Source organism: Candida albicans, chromosome 4, assembly GCF_000182965.3.
Source record: "Candida albicans SC5314 chromosome 4, complete sequence".
NCBI classification, from domain to species: Eukaryota; Fungi; Ascomycota; class Pichiomycetes; order Serinales; family Debaryomycetaceae; genus Candida; species Candida albicans.
Genome location: NC_032092.1, coordinates 493,341 through 521,232, shown reverse-complemented (window position 1 = coordinate 521,232; position 27,892 = coordinate 493,341). Strand labels below are relative to the sequence as shown.

Sequence of the window (27,892 nt, the reverse complement as noted above, 5' to 3'; positions counted from 1 at the left end):
TATTATTATACAATGCATCAAAATTTGTCAATAGTTTAGATTGAAATTAATATATTGATATCGTTAGTTACTTAGATGTACTACAACAACATTTATAACTATCAAATTAGCTATTTGTTTCATTCGTTCCACAAGAGAAAGTGATTAAAACTTGAAGATTCCAACTCCAACTCCACATTTCGGATAAATTAGGGAAGAATGTTCCTCCACCAACAACGACGCCAGTGCCCCCCATTGGGAAAAAAAAAAGGAAGTCTATTTAGTTTATCCCCCACTTTTTTTCACACCCTCCAAAAAAAAGGGAAAGGCAATTGAATTAAATTATTGTGTGAGTTTTTCTTTATTTTGGGGAGTGGTGGGGGAGTGGTGGGAAATGCAGCAGGAAAAATTTGGAGACGGATTTACCTTCAATTATAACTTCTACTGCTCGCGGCAAATCAAAATAATATATATATATATATATATGCCGCCATATGTTTGATCTAGAGGCGTTTTTGATACTTTTATGTGCTTTTAACGTTGAATTATTCCGAAATGGATAATTTGCCGACTAGATGGTTAGATGGGAAGGGGAGAAACAGCAGGGGGGTGGTGGTGTGATTGTTTCTAACATCTCTCCCTCCCTCTCCACACACTCAACTTGAATTTTGTCTCGGAAAAACATTGTCTCATAAATTGATACATAAGCGTTTACTGATGAAAAAAAAAAAGTTCAAGATTCCAATTCCATTTTAAGATTATTCATTTTGAAATTCGTTGGTTGGTTGGTTGTGGTGATGATTATTGGGAGATAAAACATAACTAGTTCATCAGGGCTATATTTTCCACAACAGTAGTAAGATACTTAGAATTACTTTACTCTATTTCTTTCATTATATATAATAATATACACTGTAATTTACGTGTTTCATTTCCCGTATATAAAAATAAATAAGTAAATAAATAAATAATTCGTTTGTTTGTTTGTTTGTTTGTTATTATTATTATTATTATTATCCTAAATTTAACACAATTCCATATTCTCTAATCATATTCATAAACCCTAAATTTTCATCACCCTCAGTATCATTCTTGTTATTGGTTTGATTTCCTAAATTACCTATTATAGATTTATTATTGTTATGATTATTATTATTATTATCATTATTAATTTCTCGTTGATTCCAAATTTCATATAATATTTGTTTACATCGCCAATAATTAGCTACACCAAATTTATAATCATTTTCAATTGATTGCCAAATTGATTTAATTTGATTTTGAATTGATGGATTAATTGTACTTGATCCAATTATAAATAATATCCATATCAAAGGTTTAAAGAAAAGTTTCTGCTTCTGCTTCTGCTTCTGCTTCAGTTGTTGTTTATGATGAGATAATAGTTTTTGAAAATTGTTTAAATTATCTTCTATTAAATCTTGATAATCTTTTAATTTACAATTTTTTTTCAATAATTGATTATAATAAATTATTAAACTTTGATGAAATGATATAATATTCAATCGTAATAATTCCAAAAATGACCCATCATTATTAGTGGTGGTGGTGATGGTGATGGGAGTATATATTAATTGCCAATTCAGATCATTATCAATTGACCAATTAATTAATCTATCTTCAAATTCAGCACAAATTTTCGGGAAATTTCTTGGGAATACTTTACGACGATGGAAAATGTTTTTATGATTAGTTAAATGAATAATTTCATAAAATAAATCAATTAATGATTTAGGTATGCCATACATTAAATAAATATAATTAATATCCAATTCATTAGTGAAATTATCATCTGGTATAAATTTTTTACCGCCACCACTACCACCACCAACAACAGTAGTAGTGGTAGTGATGGTGGTGTTTTCTTTTCCAGTTTTAATAGTCTTGTCGGTTTTTTGTTGTTGTTTCTTGGTTTTTGCATTGTTCAAACTATTGGAATTATCTTTATTAAAACTAATAGTATATGACATTGGTTCATATGATGTAGTTATTGAATCATTAGATATAATTAGATTCTTTATTGTCGGTTTAATCTGTCGTTTATCTTCTTCTTCTTCCTCCTCTTCCTCCTCTTCTTCTTCTTCTTCCTCCTCCTCATTTTCATTATCACTTAAACTTGAAGTACTTATTAAATCATAATTTTCATTCAAATCTCGATAATTGATTTCTTCATCTTGTTGATTTATTTGATAATTAAATAAATTTATCGAATGAGTACTTTCATAAAAAATATATTTAATTTTAAATATATTAATTAATAATTTCAATAATGGACTCAATTTCTTCTTCTTTTTGGGGGTGGTGGTGTTGCTGGTGGTAGTACTACTGCTTTTTGATTTAGGATTAGTTTTTTCAATTATAAAATCACCAATGGCATAAATCAATTCATAATTTTCAAATATTGATAAATATGTATCAATTTCAATTTGTAATATTAATGCTAATAATATATAACAAGAATAATCATTCACTAAATTATAATTCCTTCTCCAACGTGTATTTTGCAGTTGTTCTTCTTTTTCTTGTTCTTGTTCAAGTTGTTCTATTATTGTATCGGATTCATCAAGATGATAATTCAACATTTTCATAGCTAATTTCCGTAAATGAATACTTAATAATAAATAATCATCCAAATTAAATCGATTATTTATTGGTGTTGATAATTGAAATGAAGATAATGATAAAACTAAATAAACAATAATTAATTTAATATTTCGGAAAATAACATCGATATTAATAATATTCTTATCCCCTATCTCATCATCATCATCATCTTGTTCTTCTTGTTCTTCTTCTTCTTCTGAATCATTGGGGTTATCATCAGTTGACCCATGTTGTGATATTAATAAAGATTTATTTAATTGAGTAGATTTAATATCATTGAAATCCCAACAAATCAATTCTCCAAAAATTCGTTGTATAAATGGTATTATAAAAATATCAATATAATTAAATTGAAATCCCATTCGATTAAAATTCAAAATTTCATTACTTTGATTAATAAAATTATTTAATAATTTTTGTAATAATGGAGTTATTATCAATCCGCCGCTGCAACCATCATTACCGTTAGATAAATTTGGTAGGTTTTTCTGTTGTTGTTGGAACAATTGATCAAGATATTCATTAATATCAATTAACCAATCATCATCAGAATCAACATTAGGGAAAAATTCTGGTTCAAATATATGATAAATGGTTTGATCAGTTATATTATATTTAGGACCTTTTATACCAACAATAGTTAATTTGGCAAAATTTAATAAATCTGAATAAACATTAATATTACCATTAGTTATTTTATTACTCTTAAGATTAGATATTTTGGTATCATTAATTGTGTTAGTTGAATGTTTTGTCTTTGTTTTTATCCTAGATTTATTCAGGGTAACACTTTCATTCTGGGGTTTAATTAAAGGTTGGGATTTCTGTGGGGTTTTCATAATTTTATTAGAAGTTTTTTTGAAATTCATTGTATTTATATTCTTCCATTTGATACATTTAAATGGTCCAATAGTAAATTCCTTTTCATTTTCACTATCTTTATCTTCATTCTTACTCATATTATCATGGTTCATCATTTCTAGATTATCAAATTGATTCAAAATATAATTTAATTGTTCATAAGTTTCATATTTCATATGTTTAGGATATTTCACTAATTCAACATTTCGTCGTTGAAAATTATCTAAATCTTTTTCAAATTCTTCATTATTTAAAAATTTAAAAGTATCATTATTGGTAGTATCATTATGATCATATATCATTGGTTGACACCATCCTAATCTAATTTCATAACCTTGACATATTCGATTTGATTTTAAACATCGATTACATTGAGGTTTGGTTAAATCACATTTGACTTTTCTCGATCTACATGTCCAACATCCTTCAAATGTACGACCTTTTCTCCTTGCCATATATGTTGGTTTTAATTAATTTATAGAATTATATGAATAGTTATAAATAATGATATGAATATAGTAGTGGTAATAGTGTTGGTTGATGAAACTTCTAATAACAGCCCCCTCCTTTTTCATTTAAACTACAATTGACAGAAAATTGAAGTTAAAAAAAAAGACGTTTTTTGATAACAGTGCACGACTATCCTGGGGRGGGGGGTTAAAGAGAAGAAGAAGAAGAAGAAGAAGAAGAAGAGTTGAACAAAATCAAAACCCAAGCCAAACTAAGCAAGGAGGTTTTTTGGGTGAATGCCGCACCACTTAATAAAAATAGTATTGTGATTTTAAAGCTCTAACGGCTTCGACGAGAAAGGTAGAAGAGAAACCAAGAAAAGGGTGGCTTTCATGGAGAAGAAGAATAATATAGATTAGAAAGAAATTGACTAACTGTATTTTGTTTAATTGTGAATGATCTTTGGAGTCATCGATTTCTTGGAATATTGTTGCATGGATATTGAAGGTCAGCCAGACATCGGTAAGCTTATTAATGTTCCCCTTAATCTTTTTCCCAAAACCTAACCATGATACGGTTGTTTTTTAGTCTAGATTTATTTTAAAAAGCCGAAAGTGTCACAGCAATTGAGTCTAGTCATGCTTAATGAATTGTACTGTAAGATTATATTATACTGATGTTAGTAAATTGGGTGGTTTTGTTCCTATTTGTTGGCATTTCCGAAGGTTTTTTTTTCTTGCATTTCCGGTGCAATCTTTTTTTTTTTCTTTTCTTTTTCGTTTTTCCGTTTTGCATCAATTTTAATTCTTTCAACAGTCATTTAAACTCTCATCACGATCCTTCTAGAACTTAATTTACTTTGATTGCCGATACAACAATTCTCAGGAGATATGCAATAAGGATAAATAATTTCATTAGTAATCGTTCTTGTCTTAAGTCATTCCTATTTGGGAGGAGGAGTGAGTGAGTGAGTGGTATTTCTAATTCAAAAAGTCCCGAGTAGCCATTCTTATTTATGAGATATATAATCTAATAATAATTGCCACCTAAAGGTTGCATAACCCTGATTATTTTAAAATTAAACAAAAATAACCGTGGACTAGCAAAAGTTTATCCATTGAGTTCTATTCATGACCTCTTTTCGAGGGTCTAGAATGTTGCAACATCATTTTATTACTGACCGCTCTCGTCATGTTAAATGTTGAAAATAACTACTTGTGACGGTGTCAAAATTGAATTTTTGAGTCACTAAATAGAAAATTCTTTTTATTAGTAAACATTAGTAAAGAATCTTGAAACCAAAAAATTATCTATTTTGTTAGTATTAGTTTTACTTTAGTCACAACTATTAGTAGTAATTCTTGTTAGTTGTGTGAGCCATTTTTTAGTCGGGCCGGCCACATTTATTTTTTTGGTTTGTTTGTTTGTTCTTTCTTTCTTTCTTATTACATCGACGTTAGTAATCGCATTTTTGTTACTGTGAGGGGCCGGCTGGGCAAATAACCACATCAACAACAACAAAAAGATCTTCATAACCAAGCAACAACACTTAAAAAATAACAACAACAACCGTACATAAACTAAAAAAAGAAATATCTTACATTAATATTTCAAACAACGTTATCGTCATCCATATCAACAGTACCGTCATCATCGTCATTAGTCAAGGCATTTTCTTGATTAGTATATAAACAAGTCAATTATCCTTTTAGTTAGGTAGAAAAGAGGAAAAAAGAATTTTCATTTGGTACTTTCCCCTCTCAACACATTCAACACCTAACCAACTACTACTGTATATGTCAAAACAAACAACAACATCTAAATCTAAAGCTCCAAATTCCCAACCACCACCACCACCTCCTCCTCCTCCTTCATCAAGAGAAGCTGCACTTATGGTTCAATCCTCCGAGGAATATAATCCGGAAGTTCCACCAATCTTACCCCATGAAAAAATATATTCAATTCAAGTGGGTTATAGATTATATCGATTAAGCGGACTTTCATTATCATCTGATGCTCCATCTTATTTCACAAAATTTTTCCAACAACCTGAAAATGAAGAAAAAGTATTATTTTTCGATCGTGATCCTCAAATATTTGAAAAAATTTATAATCATTTACAAGGTTATCTGATTCATATTGAAAATGATCATATATTTATGAATTTATGGTTAGATTGTTTTTATTTTGGATTAAAAAATTTACAAAAAAATTTAAATAAACATGATTATTTTGCCATAATTGGTAATGAACGATTCAGAATTCCTAAATCATTAATCAATATGCCAGGGAATAATCCTAATTTTTTCACAATCAATTTTGATCGTTTATTAATTGATAATATTAATATAATTGAAAGAAATAATATGTTACGTCCACCTCCACAAACTTTCCCTCCAGTAAGTAATCGTTCAAGTAAATTATTTGCTGATTTATTGGAATTTTTCCGAGGTAATCATTTGGTTATAATGAATGATGAACATCGACAATTGTTAATTAAAGAGGCCAGATATTATCGGTTTTTGGAATTGGAACAACGATTAATTAAATTCAAAATCACGTTTCGTAATGAAATTGTCATTAATTTAAATGATATATCTCGTAAAGGTTTACAAAATCCGTCAACAAGTTACAATATTGAATTACCATTGACGTATTATCGACCTTATATTAAAGATGAAATGACAAGAGATTTAATATTTGAATTAAATGCTAAAGATTTTGATTGTCAATCAGAAATCAAATTGATTTTGAATAAATCAACTAAATTGCCAACGTTAAAAGTGACTAACAAAGCATGTCATAAATTACATCAAGTATTTAAAGATTATTTTAGTCAAGTTCTTAAAGATGATAAGGGTTTACTTTTTTTCGTTGGATTCACTAATTCAAAAACATTTATTAATGGAAAAGAAATGAATTCAAATTGGGTAAATGATATATTAGGTATCGAAGAAGAGGAAGAAGAAGAAGATAAGGAAGGAGAAGAAGAAGAAGATAAACAACAGGAAGCAAAAAACAAAGACGGTTCAAATAAAGAAGTTAATAAAAAGAGAAAAGTTTCCAAAGAGGATAAGAGTGACAAAACTATGACGACCAATAAATCTCTGGAAACAAATGATCCTCCTTCTCTTAGTCCTGGTGATATCATTGAAATTTGTTTATCACGATCATTATGGAAAGTAATGATGAGAGGTCCATTAGCAAGATTGCATGCTGTAACATTAGAAGGATTTACTAGATCCAACGACACCCTAATAGACTTTTTATAAATGGAAACCTAGGAAAAACCATGATTATATTTATTAACTTTTATTGTTGTTGTTTTCGTCATGAATTGTATTAAACTCTATTAAGATTAAACCCACCATAAAGATATCGAGATATAAAACTTACTATAGCACCAATTGCTGCACAAGCAGTTAAAAAATAAACTAAATTGTTATAACTTTGTTTACTACCACTAGCAATTGCTCCAGCAATTGCAATTCCAAATAAATCGGCAATTGAAAGTATGAAAAAAGCTGTTCCTAATCCTTTACCAACATCAGAAGTTTTCACAATCAGAGCCACAAGACTAGCAGTAAGACTTAGGACTGATCCACTAGAAAATCCAAAACATCCAGCAAAGATAAATAATGCGGTTAAATGATTCCCAAATGGTAACCAAATAACAACAAAGGCAATTAATGAAAAACAATTTATTAAACAAAAAGTATTGAAACGACCCAACCCTTGATCAGCAAAATAACTTGGAATAATTCTTCCTGGGATACTAAATGAATTGAATACTACTAATAATAAATATGATTGTTGTTCAGAAAACCCATGAGATATAGCATAAGAAGGTAATTGAACAATTGAAATTAAAAATACAATCCCATTAAATAATAATCCAAATACCAATACAGTAAATAGTAAATTCTTGTATAGAATTTTAAAATCAATAGAATGGAAAATTTCTTTAATTATACTAATAAATTCATTTTCTACTCGATCAATAACACTATTGTTACTTGAAGTAGTGGTAATCTCTTGATTAATCTTCTTCTTCTTCTTTTCTAAATCTGGTGAAAACTCTTCATGTCGATCACTTACTAATAACCAACCTATACCACAACAAAATAAACTTATAAATGCACCAATTCTCATTGTCCATCCATAACCTATTTTCGAAAATAATGATCGACACATTAAGGGGTAAATCACTCCACCTAATCCACCACCAGTATAAGAAATCCCAATCACTAATGCTCGTTTATGTAAAAAATAATGACTTAAACAAGCAACAAATGGTCCAAATACAAACGCGGTGCCTAATCCAGCTAAGATGCTATAAGCCAATATAAATTGATATAAAGAATGACAAAAACTCGTTGCTAATAATCCACTAAACATAATTATCACTCCAACAAAAATCGGTATTTTACAACCAAATTTATCAAATATGATCCCCAGAATTAAAATCCCTCCAAAGGCGAAAAAATTATAAATCAGAAAAATCCATCCAATTGATGATTGAGAATCATTAATTAAAATGTTGGTTGATATATATGATTGTATAACACCTCCTGAATTCACATATCCTAATGATCCAATCATACCTAAAAATGAACCAAACAAAGTTATCATGGCTCTATTGTTCCAACCATCAGGGAATTTAGATGGATCATCTAATAAATGTAATGACGACGATTGATGAGATATAGTAGTGGTTGATCGTGTGATTGATCGTGTGATTATTGAATGATTATTTTCATTAAGACAGTTATCATTATTATTGACGTTGTGTTGATCATCTTTACTGTTAGTAGTTGTGAGTTCTATAGGTTGTGGACCGTATTCTTGGGGATTTGATTCATTTGGTGTTATTGTTGTAGATGTGTTCATATTATAACTATATCATTAATTCAACTTGGAAGAAAGGGAATGATAACAACTATCAAAATAAATCAGAACGCAAATTTAATTTTTTTTTTTTTTGACAGGTCTAACTGTTCCCATACACGTGTTGGTTTGTAGAATATTTATATATATATCAGGATTTGAAAATAAAGTATTTATAATTAGTTTGATCCCATCCGTTGGAGGATACATAAAGTTTGTGATTTTAAATTTTTCCTTCCTCCCCCCATTTTGCCCATTTGATAAAAATGAGAAATGACAAGGCTAATTTATCCGAAAAAAAAAAAAAATTTCATGTAAGGCGTAAGCCACACATTGATTATCGGAAATATGGCCTATAATGTCAAAACTTATAAATCCGATGAGTATATATACATATATATACTGGCTTTAATTCTGATATACGATTTTGGGGTTCAATATCTTTATCATTTAAATTTATGTGGATCTACTATTACTCATTATACTGGTGTGATTTAATTGAAAATGTTATTAACAACAAGAAATAATAACTTGTATTATTAAAAGAAGAAGACCAAGCAATTGTGACCATAATCTGGGGGAGGGGCAATTTCTATATAAATATTAATTAATCACCAACTATCTATACTTCTCCTTTGTTTTTTATTGCCCCACACCCTTATAGCCCCCTAGTAATACTCGCTTTCTTTCAATAGGCTAGTCTAGGCCAGCCTCTTAACAACTAACACTTTATAGTTTAACAATAGAATAAACTATTTTTTTTTACTTCCAAGAAAAAAAAATAAGGCTTCATATCCTGTCGTAAGAGTATATTTAATTTGCTTTCAAATTGTAGTTAATATCTATATTCTCAAAAACAGAAGATTTAGTTGGGAAGAATAACAATATTAATAAAAGACTGTTGGGTTGATGGGTTGGTGGGTTGACCCAAATCCAAATAATACAGACAAATATCTCAAGAATGGGAAAAGAAAGAAAATAATAATTGAAATCTAAATATTCAATTGTCTTGTAATATTAGTTTTTGATTGTTCATTAACTCCGTTCGGTCATATCCTAGTTACTATATCATTCTAGATTGATATCTGGTTAATAACCATCTACATTTGTCATGTGAATTGTATATTATATTACGATATTTATAGATCCAGGGGATGAATTAATTGAATAAATTATAATTGGTAAAGCAGGTACATACGTGAAGTGGCATAGTAAGTCCTTGTAGTAGAAGGGTGAAGAAACTCCCAATGATTGAGTACTATTTAGTTTTTGTTGGGTGGTTCGTAAAGTGTATATAAATCTGGAAGACTCCCAACTAGGAATACACTCATCAAGAAATTAAAAAATCGTTATTAATGTATTAGTATATTGGTCATTCATTCATCACTAATTAAAAGCTTCACTCAACTCAACTCTTAACATTGTTTTGTATATGAATCTTGAAAATCCAAGAGTTTTCTGTTTTCTGTTTTCTGTTTTCTGTTTTCTGTTTGTCTGTTTTCTGTTTGTCTGTCTGCTTCACTTCTCTCTCTTTTCTTCTTGTGCTTTTTTTTTTGTTTCCTTTACCCCACACTTCATGTTTAGTCTAAAATGTCGGTTATAAATTTTTTTTGTCTAGTGTCTGAAAAAAAATAACAACTCATAGTGTAGCTTATATTAATTAGTTAAATTATCCCCAAGCCAGCATTGTTTCCTTCACCATTTATTTCCCACACGCGGTAATGACCCCTATTTTTTTTTTTCTGGTGGGTTTTCTTTCAACGACATATACTGGTAATAAACCTTGGGCCAGAAGCTATAAAGCATGAATATCACCAAATCTGATTGTATAGAATAAGCTGGTTGTAACAATGATGGTAATAATACTCTATCTCTATTGCTCATACCAAGTAGGCAAACTATTAGTTGAACAGATAAAATAATTGAATCTAAGGGTCCCTTTTTTTATGGTTATACCTCAATCAATATTAATAATTTTTTTCAAAAAAAAGTGATTATGTTGATGTTGATTGGCCAATGTAGATTTGGTTTTATGATTTAACGTGGTTGTTATAGTATGGCAGCGAGATATTTCTTGAAAACAAATACTTTTTACAACTTCAAATTTTCCTTCTTTTTTGGTTGAAGGTTTAGTTTCAATTTTTTACAACCAACTTTTTTAAATTCTGAGTTTTGCAACAACATTAAACACCTGTTTTCTTTGAGTATCCAATTATTTATCTAAAGTTATACCTTCAAACAAAGATTCAAAAAGACATATGAAATTCACTTAATCGTTGGAAAACGTTTCTCAGAGCTAGTGTGAAAACGTCTTTGATATAATCAAATATCCATGTTTGTCAATCTGATTTATTGCATCTGGTTCTACATTCTTCGATTTTGTTAACAAGTCCTTTCTCTACAGAGAAGTTACATCAATAAGAAAGGTATTATAATCAATTTTTTCATCAAATCCCTCGGCCTTCCATCACTTGGTCAATTCATCAAGTCCAGTTTATTCGTATCTGAAATCACTTACAACCATTGGGTGTCGGGGAAGGGAAGTTAAAAAGTCCGGTTCCGCGAGATTTCTTTTTTTTTTCTCCTGTGGTGACATTTTTTTTTTTTTTTTTCATTTTACCCCATATTTCATTAATACACAAATCCACCACTTTGTACAGTGTGTTATATTTTGCACAGCTCCGTGGGTAACTCCATATTCATAATTAACCTACAAATTTCATAATCACAACTAGGTTTCAATTATCTACTCATATCCACCTCAACTTCTTTTTTTTTTGGTTTTTGGTTTTTGTTCTTTCTTTCATTTACAAGTCTTTTTTTTGTGAGTCAGAAAAATTTATCAAATACTTCCAAAATTCTTTTACACTACAAGCTAATCATACTATTAACTTGTTGATTGATTATATCCCTTCTTTCACTACAGGATTATCAATCTTTAATCCCTTAAGTTGTTCTGTTGGAATCTTTTTGGTTCGGTGGCAATAGCTAAAATAGAAAAAAAATTATTTTCACTGGTTTTTTGGTTCTGTCCCCCTCCCTCCTTCTAATTTGGGGCTCCTCGTACTACACCAAAGGTTTTTTATTATTCGATACGACGCACCCCAACATCAATAATAAACCAATTATTGCCAGGCACTTTTAGATTTTTTTTTAGTGTCGGTGCAATACGTCATTAAGGCTGTTTCAGTTTTTGTCTGTTATTTTATCTTCTTTAGTCATAACATTATTGCAGATCTTTCCTTCCCACTACAGTGGAACTTTATTTGCGACTTTTGAATTGTGAACGTTCTCAATCCTAAAGCAAAGCAATATATATAATTCTTACTGGTTTTCCAATACAATAATTTTGAATACTATATCAATTGCATTGTCACTTTATTTAACTAGCTACTTATCTTTAACGATAGATTAATTCTTATCATCTGGATAAATAAGAATTCAGAGGGTAGGGTCAATTTTTTGAACCGTTTTAAGAAGTTTTTGTTCCGTTTTTGTGAAGAAAGAAAGAACTAAAAAAAAAAAGTCGCTTCAAATTTTCAAAAGAACAAACTACTTAATCCAGTTACAATATAAAATCCCACCCACAAAAGAAAATAATCTCCCAAGAAACAAAAAGTAGAAAAAAAAAATTAAAAAAAAAAAAAATAAAACTAACTGAATGATTTCACCAACTCACCAGAGTCAATACCTTAATTATTTTGTCAACCCAGTTTTAATGACTGAGTCCGGAGATATTATTGATAGTGTCACTGGTACAACAACAACGACAGCAAACATGTCAAATACAACAATAGATGCGCCTACTCCCGCCTCGACTACCAAGAATTATAAGCACAAAAAACAGAATACCAATACTGGAACATCCATGTCGCCAAGTAATTCAATAAATTCAACAAACAACAATGCAGCAGCAGCAGCAGCGACAACAACAACGTCAAAAAAGTCCAAAGACATCCCATTAGAGTTGACTGCATTTGGTACAACCCCCTCTGGGAAACCACGTTTATTTGTTTGTCAAGTCTGTACAAGAGCATTTGCTAGGTTAGAACATCTACGTAGACATGAAAGATCACACACAAAGGAAAAACCATTTAGTTGTGGTGTTTGTCAACGGAAGTTTAGTCGTCGAGATTTATTGCTAAGACATGCACAGAAATTACACGCTGGCTGTACTGATGCAATAACAAGATTAAGAAGAAAATCAATTAAGAAATCTCAGGATGGGGACGATGATGATGACGATGATGACGACGATGAAGAAATGGCAAATTCTGAAGACGAAAACGATCATGATGAATCGGGCAATGCAAGCACAAAGAATGGTAAAAAGGATAAAAAAGATCCACCACCGGAGTTCAATTTAAATTTATTCAATCTGAAACAAAAGCCAACTAAAGCGAACACGACAAAGTCAAAAGTGGCTAAATTATCAACAACGACATCAAGGAAAAATTCAACCAATCCTACGAGAAAAAACTCCAGCTCTTTGCACAAGCAGGTTCTTGATCAACGTCAAAAGGCTGCCGTTAATACAAAAATTGTATCAAGTACCAAAATTGTATCAGGTACCAATAGTGGAGTGTCGATAACTCCAACAAGGTCTAGAAGAGGTGCATCATTTTCTGCTCAATCGGGTGCCAACTATGCCATCAACATACCTGAGTTTAATGATATATATCCACAATCTGATAATGTTGAATTTTCAACCCCTCAATTCTTACCATCTTCATTGGATAATGAAATGACGTGGCTAAATAATATTCCAAACATTCCCGGATTGTCTGATTCTGTGTCGGCTGCAAACTTGATGCGTCAGAATTCCATAACAAATTCAGCAGATCATGTAACACCTCCAGTAAACGTGAGTCAGCATGGGTCATTTTCTCATCAATCAACATTTTCAGCTACCGATATGGGACAAACAAGATCCGAAAGTGTAAACAGTTTAAACACTCCATTTGATGGTTCCTACATGATGCCAACGGTAACAATAAGCAATCAAGAAATCCAAAATGGTGTTGCTGCTCATCATCATCATCAACAACAACAGCAGCACCAGCAGCACAATCATCAACATCAACCAAATCAGTCTCTGCTCGGGTTATCGAGAAATGACATGTTAAGTGAAGATCACTATGGCTATTCATTTTATGATATCCCGGAGAATATTCTCAATTTCCCAATGGATTCTATATCAACAACTTCAAATGCAATGTCTTCGGGCCCAATTCAAAACTTTAAACCATTATCGCCTATCACACAAGAAATTGAACATGAGATTACTCCAAGAATTGATGGAAGAATTGGGGATTTCCAAAATAACAACAATACCAATGATAATCCGATTCACCAAAATATCAATTATGACTTGAACTTTCTTCATACTATTGATGATATAGGACAAGATGTTATTTCTAAATTTATGCCAGGAGGTTACTCGTTTTATGGAGACAATAATGTGTCGGCAACTTCTTCAGCTAATGACTACAACTCACCGAACAATATTGTTTCACCGAGCCAACAAAACAATCAATTTGCTCTTCACAACCAGTCGTCACATCCTAGTGGTGCTTCACCACATTTAAACCAAGCAATGATGAATAAAATGAGGTTGCATAACTATTCTAGCAACAAATTATTCACTAATCATATAAGACACATGATAAATAAGGCATTGGGTAAATACCCCATAAGCGGCATAATGACACCTACTATACCCTCAAATGAGAAACTAGAGTTTTATTTGAGTGTTTTCATTCAATCATTTTTGGCACACCTCCCATTTATACATCCTTCTAAATTGAATGAATATGAAATTATGGCCATGACTGGTAATGAAGATATAAACAATGAAAGTGCTAGAGTTTGTTTGCCATTATTAACAGCGACCATGGGGGCCTTGTTGGCCAATAACAAAAACGATGCTGAACATCTTTATGAAGCCTCACGAAGAACAATACACATTTATCTAGAGAGTAGAAAAACAAATTCTACTAACGACAAGAATTACAAGAATGGTAAGGATAAAAGCTCATCCGGTAATCCATTATGGTTACTTCAATCACTAATGTTGTCTGTTCTTTACGGATTATTTTCAGATAATGAAAATAATGTTTATATTGTTATCCGTCAATTGAACGCCTTAAACTCATTAGTTAAGACATCCATAAAAAATAAAGGGCCAATTTTCTTTTCAAACAATGGCGAAGATGAAGAACTTTATAATAAGTTAAATTCTCATGATAATGGTACTTCCTTATTTTCCAATAATTTGAATGATGAAATGCGATACAAAAATAATATAAACATGCAATCTCAAACGAGAATAGTATTTATCATTTATCGGTTGACGAACTTTTTGTTGATGATGTACAATGTACCGTTAACTTTCTCAATCAATGATATTAATCAATTGGCAGTCACTTCCAAAGATGAAGAAACTTTATGGAACTTTAAAAATTATCAAGAGTTTCAAGAGTTTTCTCATAAGAATAACAAGACTTTAGATGATTATTTGAATCATAAGAATGAGCCAATAATTTTCCGCGAATTATTGTTGACAGTTATCAAATTTGGTATTTCAGATAGTAACATTTCACCAGAGATTGAAAAGAAAGTTACACACCAATTGCAGAATCTTTGTAAATATGGATTCAATTGTTTGGTGCATGGTATATATGAAATCAAACAATATCAAGAGATGAAAGAAGTAGATACATTCAAAGTGTTGGATTATTTAACCAAGTTTTATCCTACAAATGATGGATTGGGGTTCAATTGCTTTAGATTACCTGCCAATAAAGACTTGGAAAAGATTGATTATGCCTTATTAGTAGATTTTACTAAAATTTCATCGATAATAGATCTTAAATTGCTTAAAGAACAAAGTTGGCTTAAAAATTATCAAGATTTAACTCAAAATTATCATCGTCTTTTGGATGCTCACAGTACTGGGAATCCACTTAATTCAATTAATGATTATGATTATTTGAAACTTGCTGATTGTTGTATTCTGGTACTCAAATTGATATTATTTAAAGTTGAGGATTCCAACAGTAATAGTAGAAATCGAAGCAAAAATGATCCAACAAATGAAATCAATAACAAACTCAACAACAACAACAACAATAACAATGATATGAATAATAATAACAGTAATGGTGATCAATTAATTTCTGCCTTTGATACTGATTTTGGATATTTGAATATGGATAATAATGGTTATGCCAAAAAAGAAGAATTTTCACGATTCACTGATGATGAGTTGCGATATGATAAAGAAAACACGATGTCATATTTTGATAAACATATTAAACTTGATATATTTGAAGAAGTTGAGAAATCAAGTAATTTGATACAAGCACAAATGTTATTCCATGCATTTTCCGTATTATCGATTTTTTCGGTTTATGTTATGCGTAAAAATGATAATAATTCATCACCATTTGCTAATACTGATTTAATATTTGAATTGAATCATAGATATAGTATGGTTCTTAGATTATTAGAAAGACTTGAAACTTTTTTGAAATTGAGATATCAAACATCAGCAGGAGGAGGGGGAGGAGGTGTTAACAATAACAATAACAACGCCTTATCTATAAAATTAGAACAAGAATTCACAAACTTGTATCTTTACAATGGGAATGTATTATCTTCAGATCATAATACAAATACAAATACCACCAATACTATTACTACTACTACTACTACAGACAATGGTACTAAACAAAATCAGCATCATTCACAAGATTTTGGATTAGAAAAGACTTTATATATCTTAAAAATGGGAGAAAATGTTTTGAATTATATTTATGATTTAAATTTAAAAGTTTGCGTATTTAAGAAATTGGGTGATAGTTTATCAGAAATTAGAAAATATTTAATTGATAATGAATCTACTTTGAATGGTTAACAAGAATAAAAAATACAAAAAAAAGAAATAGAATGGAGTACTTTACTATGTTGACGAATTTTCCTTTCTTTGCTATTCTTATTGTCATTATTATTGAATAATTTATTTATTTATTTATTCACTTAGTAATTTATTTATTTTGTTAGTAGTTAATTGATTAGTTTATTTATTTTATAAAGTTATTTATTTAATCAATATATGTAAAAAAAGAGTCTATATTAATTGGGTTTCACATCATATAAAATATCACTCAATTCAACATTATACATAAATACATCTAATGAATCTGTCAAATTATTCTTATTTGGATCTTGATGATACGTCAGATTTGAAAAATTACTACTTGATGTAGATAAATTCGTGGAACTAGTTACGGATTCTGGCAGATGGTTCGTCAAGTGGTTGTTATAATTATTGCCATCATACTGTGGTACATTGCTGCTACTGTGACTGTGACTGTGACTGTGGTTGTGATTGGGGTTGTGGTTGTGGTTGGGGGTTTGGTTGTTGTGATAATTGTTGGCATTATAATAATCAACACCATTAGTTTGATATTGATGGGAATTATTTCTTGAATTAGATTTGTTGCCATAATTATGATTAGAAGAATAAAAGTTGGGCAAATTACCAAATGTATCAATAAATTTATCATAATCTTCATTAAATGAAGTTTGTTGGTTTGTTAACATTTCCGCTTTCATAGTGGCGTTATCATTGTTATTATAATTGAAGTTAAAATTTGCTGTCATGTTGTTACTAGGTTGTGTTTGTTGATGTGGCGGTGGTGGTGGTACCGCTGGTGGTGCTTGTTGTGCTTGTGGTAATGTATCATGTCCATGTTGTCTTTGTTGGTTTTGACTCTCCTGAGAATTAATAATTTTATCACCATTGTAATCAAGATTGAATTTATTCATCAATGCTAATTGCATTTGTTCAATTATATTATGAAATTTCATTGATAATGCATTTTTCAGTCTATCGAAAAATTTGAAAATCTGTTTTGATGAATTCAAATATTTCATTAACTGACTCGATGAGTATCCATCATCAATACTATATCCATTACTTTCAAGAAATAAAATCGATAAGCCAACAATTAAACTAGCCATTAAACAAGTATGTATCAACCCATTCAGTTCTGCTCTTGCTGACTTCAACCTATTAGTTGAGATTATGTAATTTTCAACCATCTGAATAATCAAAGTAGATGACTTGGTGGTTGCCTTGCAAAAATTACACATTGACGTTTCTAATCTTGTTTTGGGTCTCTTTTGTAAATTTTCTCCATTAGCTTTCTTGGTGGAATGCTTTTTGTGTTTTTTATTCAATATAACAAACATGAAAAATGGTCGACATAATAATACAATTGAATATAATTGTGACAAGTGCATAGTTAATAATGGCATTTTATTGACTGTTTCTGGCCTAAAGATTTTATCAATTTGAAGCGGTTCAGGTAAACTGAGTGACCACAACTTCAATTCTATTGCCAATTTTTCTGCTTTATAGGCATTGATTATTCCATCTAAATAATAGTTTCGTATCACCTTCCCAGCTAATTTTGATATTTTGCACGCTTGTATTATGCATTCAAATCGTGGATCTTTTATTGGGTTTCCTTCAGCATCAAGATCGTAAATATCTTCACTATCGAAATCATCCCAATCATAATCATCAATGATCAATGGACGACCAAGTAATACAGAATTAATACGGTCTAACATATATAAGGATTTAAATAACCTTCTTCGATGAGTCCTATAATTGTGATCTCTAAATGATTCATTTATAAATTTTCGGTGTAATCCTAATGCTTGTGCATTACGAATTGCCATGCCCAACATTAGCCAAGCAGAATTACGTTGCTGTTTAGAAGTGTAATAACAAAATGCCAAGGCAAATGCTTCTGTTATCCATAATTCACCTTTTGTCATATGTTTTTTAGCTAAATGGAAACCAAATTCAAAATAAGCTGATGACTGCATAGTTGGCGATTGCAAAAGGTTCACTAATGGATCGTTTGTGTTTTCAGCGTATAGTAATCCAACAGCAATGGCTAGATTGACAAGGGCAATTTTACCTGGTGTGCAGTCGCTATAATTTTCATAAACAGGATTAATAATTTGACTTTTAAAGAAATCAATATTTACAAAGTAGACTGCCTGTTGAATGTTCATATAGAAAATCTTGATAATATCATCCAATATTTGACGGCTAGGAAGTGCAACTTGTATTATTTCATAAGATTCGTCAGAATCTTCAATGACTTCCAAGGAATCGTTGCTTTCTAGTGTGAAATTTGAATCCCCGATCTTATCAACAAAAACATTCCGACATTGGAAAAGAAAGGACAATGGTGAACTTTCTCCAAAGTACCTCAAGTTACCTTCGCCATCATATAATACTTTAGGAGGATAACGTTCTCTTGCGATAACTATTTTCTTTGGCATTGGTGATGATTGTTGATTAACTTTGTGAACTCTATCATTGCTTGTTGTTGTGATATCGAACCCCGTAGCATTGATGGTGAGATCTCCATCACTAGTACCGTGGCTCTCGTTTCCCTGAATGTCCACTTTCTGACGATTATGGGACTCTGAACTAGACCCAGGAGGGAGTGATTGGTCGTTGTGTTGGTGCTCTCCTTCCTCGCTCCTTTCGTGATCATTGTCTCCCCCTTGTTCTTCTTCTTCTTCGTTCAGTTTATTGTCTAATTTGTGCAATGGAAATGTTAACAACGGTTGAAGTTGTTCGGGTACTTTAGATTTCTTAGTCAACAATTTTAAGGTTTGTTTATCGATTTGATCATTATCATCGTCATTTTTACTAATTTTATGAGATCCTATGACGGTATTGGTTATTGGTTTATTTTGTATGGTTCTTTTCTTATTCTTGCGGCGGATTGTGCGTCGATCAATAATACTGAACTCACATTGTATATTCTTCTTTGTGCATAATTCACACGGCGACACTCCTGAACATTTGAATTTTCTTTTCTTGCAATAATCACAAGCTCGTGATACTTTAGTTCTTTTCTCTAAATCGGCATCCATTTGAAATATTTGTGAATAGATATGGAGGGGGTACGGGAGAATATATGAAAAGGATTTTAATTATATAAATAAACGTAGGGATAAGACTATATTATTATGATTGATTTCAAACCAAATTTCTTGAAACAAGGAGGAGAATATTTTTGAAAATCCAAAAAAAAATAAAATAAAGTATATTTAATTATAAGCAAATTGGTGGTTGATGGAATTTATTTGTTGTAATATTAAAAATAGTGGGTGGTGTATTGAAGAAATTATAAACTTTAGTATATAATTGATGAGATATCGGATTTATGATTCAGATTGTTGAGTTTAATTAATTGGGTGGATTTAGAATTTGTAAAAACAGACTAAGAAATAAAACGAATAAGTTGTAACTTGGAAATGACTGGGTTGTAGTAAAAAGTAACAAAGAAGAACAAAATGTGGTGGGGTTTGGGGGAGATGAAGGAAAGAAAGGAAAGAATGAACGATTTTTTCTTCTTCTTCTCCTTTTGTTTATTCTTCTCTTTTTTTTTTTCATTGTCTGTTTTAATTTTCTTCTTCCTTCTTTTCTTCTTCCCACAAAAGATAATAGTGATTGTAAAAATGTTTGAATTTAAAACGTTTTGTTGGGGTAAAAAAATTACTGTACTTTAAGAACAAAGAAATCTTGTTGATCCGAGGGACCAGAAATTTATTTCTTGTCCTCCTCCTCCTCCTCCTTCCCACTTCTCAACTTTCTCTTTTTTCTTTAAATTAAATAGATATTTGAATTTAGTGAATGTAAAAATCTTGGAAGGATACTTACTTAAGCTGAATTTAGTTGAAATTTTGAAACTATTCATTGGTAATTAGTAAGCTAACTCTTTGGTTATTATTAACGAAAATTTGGTTYYAAATTTCATCTTACTTTTTTGTCTGAATTTTGCAACCAACTTTTTTCTGACTAACCATGGTTTATTCAATAAGCCCAGAAGATTATCCAATCTTTTGAAATTGTTTGGTCCTATAGATTACTATTACAGGTTTAGGTTAGCATCTTTCGTAAGTTGGTATTTGTTATTGGTAATCAAAATTTGGAGTTATTGATATCAAGAAAAGTATCCTATAAATGGAAAAGAGCACCTTTTTAAGATTCTAATATTCTAACTGCTTTTTTCATAGGCTATTTCTGGACTATGAGTACAATTTTGAATTTGATGATAGGCTCTAATAGGATCTTCTTGGTGTATGATATCCAGTTATTGGTGGTTGTAAAATCGAAAAAAGAACAAATTGTCAGTTTTTTACAACCACCACCAAAAAAGATCGCGAACCAAAAAAAAGAAAAAAACAATTTCCAATCCGTAAACTTCAAACATGAAAAAAAAATTGTAACAAACTTTTCCATAGTTAATTATTGACATTAATCATTCCCAATCCAAATAAAAAAAAAGCATATCGAATAATCTATAATGGCATTTTGGAACTCATCCTCATCATCATCATCATCAGGTCAAACTGACTCCTCATCAACCTCATCCCCAGCATCATTAAGATCTCAACAAATCAAACAAGATCTTCAAAATCAAATTAGTCAAGAATTAGCTGCAGCTAATGCCACTGAATTAGTAAGAACCATCACTGAAAATTGTTTTGATAAATGTATTCTTATCCCTAAAGATACTTTATCGCCAACAGAATTACAATGTATTTCTCAATGTAGAGAAAAATATATGAGATCTTGGAATGTCATTTCTAAAGCTTATATTGGTAGAATACAACAAGAACAACACCATTAAATGGGGTAGTGTGAACATAAACTGAAAAAGGGGAATTAAACTAGCCAATTTAGATGAATGTATACTATTCTTCCATAATTGGTTATCTTATAATGTGTGGCATTGTTCAGAACAATTAGAGAGTATAATAAAATTAAGTAATTAATCATTTTTTGCTTTATTTTAGAAATGATTGTATATATTCTTGATATGTATCCACTTGTAAATAAATAAAATTGTGATACAAGTCAATAATTATTGCAAAATATTTTGCAATTTCAATAATAAACAATAATGGTTATGTCTGTAGTTGGCTTTTTTTAGAGGGTCTTGGCTCCATATGTATAATATGTATCCTGTCATGTAAGTTCAAATTCTACAGGTCGTGTCGCTTGTACCAACAATTTGTATGAAAAAAAGTCAAAGAGAAAGGAAGGGAAGTAAAAAAAAATGTTGTTTTTAACCATCAGTGGCAAAACTGAATAAATCGCATATATTTATATATACCACAATCAAAGGATAAAAGTCCAACCAACCAATCAATCAACCAACCAACAACGAAAAATCAAACCAACCAATTCAAATTTGATTCAATTGAAATTAGTAAAATTAATTTATATTATTTTATAACCGTCAATTGATTATAAGAAATGTCTTCAGTACAAACAACAGTAGCATCAGAATATTCATCAGAAATACAAACTGTACCCATTGAACATAGATTCAATCCATATTCTGATAATGGAGGTACAGTTTTAGGTATTGCTGGAGAAGATTTTGCTGTTTTGGCCGGTGATACTAGACAAGTTGAAGGTTATTCAATACAATCACGATATGAAAGTAAGATTCATGATGTTGGTGATGATATTTTAATGACGGCTAATGGATTTGCTGCTGATGGAGTAGCATTAATAGATCGATTTAAACAACTGTTAATTTGGTATAAATTTGATAATAATGGGAAAAAATTGGCAATTAAAAGTGCTGCTAGATATATTCAACAATTATTATATGGTAAAAGATTTTTCCCATATTATGTTAGTACTTTAATTGCTGGATTAGATGAAGAAGGTAAAGGTGCAGTATATTCCTATGATCCAGTTGGTTCATATGAAAGAGAACAATGTAGAGCTGGTGGAGCTGCTGCTAGTTTGATTATGCCATTTTTAGATAATCAAGTCAATTTCAAAAATCAATTTGTTCCAGGAACTGATGGTAAAGAAAAGAAACCATTGAAATTTTTAACGTTAGAAGAAGTGATTCAATTGGTTAGAGATGCTTTCACTTCAGCTGGTGAAAGACATATATATGTTGGTGATGGATTAGAAATAAAAATTGTTACTAAAGATGGTATTAGAACAGAATATTATCCATTGAAAAGAGATTAAAAGATCCAGGGATAGATGGATGGATTGAATGAATGAATTATATATAATATACATGTATATATATATACATACATACATATAAAATAGTACAAAAAAAAACTAGTTAAACTATTGATGGATGGATGGGGGGAGGGTATGAAAAGAACTTGAATTTCAGTATAACCATGTATAACTTAACCATGATGTAAATAACAAATACTACTTATACAGGCAATTCAAATTTCTTACCTTTCATCACTTTGGTGTAATAAATATAAAAGAAATCAGAATAAATACCAGTTTGTAATAATCCTGCCAATACAGAAACAAAATCAAAATGACCTTCAGCAAAATATCTATAAATCCAATTTGGAATATATAAAGCACGATAAATTCCAAGAGCAAAAATATAATGAGTAGTAATATTTTCTGCTTCACCAGTTTTTTGTAAAATATATAATTGAGGTAAAATTGATACTGCTTCTAACCATAATGAAAATGACCAAACTATTTCTCCAATACTATATTTATGAGTGAAAATTAAACTAGCCAATATAGCTCCTCCAATCAAATATTTTAGTGGGAAATTATCAATATTTTCTTGAATGGGTTTTTTATATTTATAAACCATGACATAAACGGTATAAATGGAAGATGCAATGAAAACAAGTTTTAATGATGTATTATAAAGGGAATAAAATTTGGTGAATAAATCAAGATATCTGGTGAAATAAACCACAACGTATAAAATTTGAGTTTTTAATGATAATCCATTGGTGGATCGATTGGTTTCAATAGCATATAATAAAATAAATATACTAGCCAAATGAGAAAGATCTCCAAAGAAACGGAATATATTCATGATTATAATATCTTGTCTTGTCTTGAAGTATGGTTATAATGTTTAAGATCAATTGATTATAAATAAAACTTTAGAAAAGAATTAACAATTGACAAAAAATATGTTGGTGGTGGTGATTGATAGTTTAATTGGTTGGTGCTGTTGGTGGTGTTTTTTTTTCTTTCGTTTTGATTAACAAATTTCCAATTTCCAATTCAAACCACGTCACAATACTTAAACTTGTTATGTTAAGGCACACTATATGCAGGTACTTAGTAAAATACAGCACACTTACACAGTTTACTAATAATATATGATAGATAGATATATATATATGTACAGTTGGTATCATAATTCAATGTGTTCAAATGCTAAATCATCATCGTCTTCATAATCTACTTCTTGTTGTTGATGTGACAATGTTTCAGTATCTATCAGACTTTCTTTAACTTTTTCCCAAGTCCCATTATCCTGATCAACACTGTCAAGGAACTTTTCTACTTTATGATAATCTAATTCACGTTTTGATTGACTACTAAACTGATATTTCTTATAATCCCCATTGTTTTTCAAATACATGACACTGGGGAAACTGTTGATTTCATATTTGGATAATACACCATAATCATTCAATTTTTCATAATCAACAATTATAATGGTTAAGTCCGGATAATCTAATGCTAATTGATGGATGAAATGTGCTGGATATTGATAATCAGACCATTCAGGTAAATAACTAGCAATGAAGAATATTAATTTGTCATTCTTTTCAAGTTCATTTTCATTTCCAAAAAAATCTAGATCCTGTTTAAAAGAATCACTGGGGGGTGATTGATAATATTTGACTTTACTCTTAAAATTTTCAAATTGAGGTTCAATGTTTAAATTTTGTTGTAAATAATTAATAATAGATTGTAAATCTCGATTATTCTTATTATCATAAGTTATTATTTCTTTAGTTTTATAATTCAATAATTTTAATGTGGGATATTGTGAAACTTTGAACAATTGACTCAATCGATTATTTTGTCTAGCATTAGTTTTCAAAATTTGAAAATATAATCTCTCATTATTGCTACCTGTCTTCTTGATGGTGTCTTTCTGTTTAGGTTGATTGTATAATACACTTAGATTTTCAAATGTAGGATCAAATTTTCGACAATATTTACAAACGTCAGAATAAAAATATATAAAGGAAAAATCAGCTAGTTCTAATGTAGATTGAATGGAATTATCGTCAAATTCTATAATATGATCGCCAGTGGAAGATGATGTTGATGATGAGGTGATTGCATAAATATGGATCATGCAAGATGTCAATAGTAGATATAAAACGGCAATCTGCATAACTAATCCAACTAACTATCTAATAATTTAAAAACTCCTTTCGAATTATCACACCTCCTTCCAATATAGAACAATATAGATTTGTAAAGTATAAAATCGTTATATTTTTTTTTCGAGATAATAACTCTACGAGAGTAAGTTAAAAGTTTAACAATTAAACACTCAAGCAAAGAATAATAATGTAATAATGTAATAATAATGTTGATTGTCCTGCAAAGATGGCTGGTGTATAATGGGCTTATAATAATATAAGCTTTTTGTCTTGGTTATTTGTTTTGTTTGTGTTATTCTATTCAAGATTCAATCATAAAATAGAACGATGGTTGGTTGGTTGGTTGGTTGGATATAAGCCGATGCCTCTTGTTGGTAACGAAATAATAAATTATTTTGGGGACCGGGTGCACGCCACCATCCCATTCATTTATTCATTGTTTTCCACGCATATAAAAGCCGCACGCATTTTCCTAATTTGGGTTTAATTGCCAGTAAAAAAAAATTTCCTTGCTTCCCTTTCGCAACTATCAAGAGATTTTTCGATTTTTCGATTTTTCTGGATTATGTTCCAATTTCAGTATTTGCCAGCATTTTCTAAATTTTGTGATGAAAGGGCTTCATTGCAAGAAGTATTATTTTATAACAAACTGTACTTATTGTCATTAACTACTGTCAAACAATGCAATAAACAATAACCAACAACCAACAACATTATAATATTTTATTATACTCTGAAATTGCTGGATTGTTTTAAATCATGTTTTTTGCCAATTGGAGATTTTAAGACCAGCGTTTCAGATCAATTGAAAAAGATATTTGTTGATGGTTCCAGAATATATAAATGTGGTCCAATATTTCTTTCCTGTATTTTTCTTAATTTCATTTTTATTTCTATTATTTATAATCATATAATTTCTTTTCTATTATATTTACTACTAGTACTACTACTACTACTATAATAAATAACTTATTCTTGGGTTTTTTTTTAATTTATTCTCAAGTAACTCAACAACAACAACCAAATACTTACAACAGGTTTCATATAAATAATAATTGACAAGAGAAATATATATATATATATATTATAATACCAGGATAATAGAAGCATCATAATAATGAGATCAATATTACCAATTTCAGTTTTAGTAACTACTGCTTTATCAGCTAGTATGAGTACTATTAGATCAACTACCATTTCCTCACTATCATCATGTTCATCTTCATCTTCAACAGAACCATCCTCATCGGCCTTACCTGTTGCACCGAACTTGTCATCTGCTCGTTATCAAAATACTACTATTCAAACAATTCAACCTAATTCTGCTAGTAATGATATCAGTAGTATTATTAGTTCTGATAGTGAAGCACCAGAAACTCGTTATGAATATGAAACTGATACTGATTATACCCATGTCACCAAAACTGTTTGTGATGCTAATAACAACTGTTATGTTACTGTTGAATCAGAAAGTTTAACTACTTATACTACAACCATTGATGGTGTGTTGACTGTTATCACTACCGCTGTATCAGCTTCTGCTGCTGCTACTGCTACTGCTGAATCAACTATCGCTTCTACTTCTTCTGGTGCTACTGTTGCTTCTCCAATTTCAACTAAAGCTGCTATCAAATCTTCTTCTTCTTCAATTACAAGTAAACCACAAGAAACTCAATACGAATATGAAACTGATGTTGATGTTTCTCATGTTATTAAAACTGTTTGTGATTCTGATAACAAATGTTATTTGACAACTGAAGTACAAAGTTCTACCACTTATACCACAACCATTGATGGTGTGTTGACGGTTATTACTACAGCTGTACCAATTTCTAAAACTGAAACAAGTTCTCCTCTGGTGATCACTTCTTCTGCTGCTGCTGCTGTTACTGAAGAATCAACTGAAACCGAGGTTTTGACTACTGTTATTACTGTTACTTCATGTTCTGATAACAAATGTGCATCAACTGTTTTCACTAGTGGTTATTCAGTTTATACCGTTGATGAAACTGCTTATACTACTTATTTCCCAGTTACAACAATCACTTCTAAATTATCGTCTGCTTCTATTAATGGTGAAGCCACAAATACTAAAGTTGCTGCCACTACTAAAGCTACTGCTACTGCTTCTGCGTCTACTTCTGTTGCTACTTCTGGTACTCCACAAGAAACTGAAACTAAAATTTCTACAGCAATTGTTACCATTACTTCCTGTTCAAACAATAAATGTCATGAACAAACAAAGACTACTGGTATTAAAGTTTACACTAGTGAAGAAACTGTTTATACCACTTATTGTCCATTATCAAGTACTTCTGAACAAAAAACCACTAACTCTGTTGAAACTCCAAAATCAAATCCATCAAATCCTTCATCTTCTCCAATTGTTGAAAAATCTTCAAGTTTAGAAGCCACTTCTAGTAATACTGCCACCACAAGCACTAGTACCACTACTTCTATTCCACCAGTTACTATTAATGTGATATCAGGAAATATCGTTACTGAAACTCCAGTTGTTGATCAAATTCAATCAACTTCAACTCATAATCCACAAAAATCAACTATTGCCATTAGTACTTATGAAGGTGTTGGTGCTACCATTATCACAAGTAATGTGACTGGTTTCCTTTCTTTAGTGATTTCTCTTATTTTCTTTATGATATAATAATCAGAACTACATTTATGATTAAAAAAACTATAAAAATATAAAAATATAATAAAAAAATAAATACCTTAATTGTATAACTTATATATATGTTTTGTACTATAGATTTAAAAAAATATAAATTAATAATAATGATGTGATAATTGATTTTTGTCTTTTCTTTAAATT

At 30.3% G+C, this 27,892-nt stretch overlaps 10 protein-coding genes across 10 annotated transcripts; 5 read left to right on the top strand and 5 right to left on the bottom strand. All coding sequences in view use genetic code 12, as the record gives it.

Moving 5' to 3' along the window:
• Positions 1 to 992: 992 nt before the first annotated feature.
• On the bottom strand, positions 993 to 3,917 carry ARG83 (Arg83p; the record flags this gene model as incomplete). The annotated part of the gene is made up of 1 exon (XM_715405.2): positions 993 to 3,917. The coding sequence occupies one exon, from the start codon at positions 3,915 to 3,917 to the stop codon at positions 993 to 995; it is 2,925 nt and encodes a 974-aa protein (XP_720498.2).
• A 1,791-nt stretch (positions 3,918 to 5,708) lies between these two features.
• CAALFM_C402520CA (uncharacterized protein) lies at positions 5,709 to 7,184 on the top strand (the record flags this gene model as incomplete). The annotated part of the gene is made up of 1 exon (XM_715406.2): positions 5,709 to 7,184. The coding sequence occupies one exon, from the start codon at positions 5,709 to 5,711 to the stop codon at positions 7,182 to 7,184; it is 1,476 nt and encodes a 491-aa protein (XP_720499.2).
• A 70-nt stretch (positions 7,185 to 7,254) lies between these two features.
• CAALFM_C402510WA (uncharacterized protein) lies at positions 7,255 to 8,802 on the bottom strand (the record flags this gene model as incomplete). The annotated part of the gene is made up of 1 exon (XM_715408.2): positions 7,255 to 8,802. One exon carries the CDS (start codon positions 8,800 to 8,802, stop codon positions 7,255 to 7,257), a length of 1,548 nt encoding a protein of 515 aa, XP_720501.2.
• Positions 8,803 to 12,460: 3,658 nt separating this feature from the next.
• Positions 12,461 to 16,717, top strand: ADR1 (DNA-binding transcription factor; the record flags this gene model as incomplete). Its single annotated transcript, XM_715409.2, has 1 exon — positions 12,461 to 16,717. The coding sequence occupies one exon, from the start codon at positions 12,461 to 12,463 to the stop codon at positions 16,715 to 16,717; it is 4,257 nt and encodes a 1,418-aa protein (XP_720502.2).
• Positions 16,718 to 16,935: 218 nt separating this feature from the next.
• ZCF15 (Zcf15p) lies at positions 16,936 to 19,770 on the bottom strand (the record flags this gene model as incomplete). Its single annotated transcript, XM_715410.1, has 1 exon — positions 16,936 to 19,770. One exon carries the CDS (start codon positions 19,768 to 19,770, stop codon positions 16,936 to 16,938), a length of 2,835 nt encoding a protein of 944 aa, XP_720503.1.
• A 1,436-nt stretch (positions 19,771 to 21,206) lies between these two features.
• On the top strand, positions 21,207 to 21,533 carry TIM13 (protein translocase subunit; the record flags this gene model as incomplete). Its single annotated transcript, XM_715411.2, has 1 exon — positions 21,207 to 21,533. One exon carries the CDS (start codon positions 21,207 to 21,209, stop codon positions 21,531 to 21,533), a length of 327 nt encoding a protein of 108 aa, XP_720504.2.
• Positions 21,534 to 22,162: 629 nt separating this feature from the next.
• CAALFM_C402470CA (proteasome core particle subunit beta 6) lies at positions 22,163 to 22,900 on the top strand (the record flags this gene model as incomplete). Its single annotated transcript, XM_715412.2, has 1 exon — positions 22,163 to 22,900. One exon carries the CDS (start codon positions 22,163 to 22,165, stop codon positions 22,898 to 22,900), a length of 738 nt encoding a protein of 245 aa, XP_720505.2.
• Positions 22,901 to 23,102: 202 nt separating this feature from the next.
• On the bottom strand, positions 23,103 to 23,741 carry CAALFM_C402460WA (uncharacterized protein; the record flags this gene model as incomplete). Its single annotated transcript, XM_715413.1, has 1 exon — positions 23,103 to 23,741. One exon carries the CDS (start codon positions 23,739 to 23,741, stop codon positions 23,103 to 23,105), a length of 639 nt encoding a protein of 212 aa, XP_720506.1.
• A 327-nt stretch (positions 23,742 to 24,068) lies between these two features.
• On the bottom strand, positions 24,069 to 25,067 carry CAALFM_C402450WA (uncharacterized protein; the record flags this gene model as incomplete). Its single annotated transcript, XM_715414.2, has 1 exon — positions 24,069 to 25,067. The coding sequence occupies one exon, from the start codon at positions 25,065 to 25,067 to the stop codon at positions 24,069 to 24,071; it is 999 nt and encodes a 332-aa protein (XP_720507.2).
• A 1,109-nt stretch (positions 25,068 to 26,176) lies between these two features.
• Positions 26,177 to 27,724, top strand: PGA38 (Pga38p; the record flags this gene model as incomplete). Its single annotated transcript, XM_715415.2, has 1 exon — positions 26,177 to 27,724. One exon carries the CDS (start codon positions 26,177 to 26,179, stop codon positions 27,722 to 27,724), a length of 1,548 nt encoding a protein of 515 aa, XP_720508.2.
• Between the last annotated feature and the right edge of the window lie 168 nt (positions 27,725 to 27,892).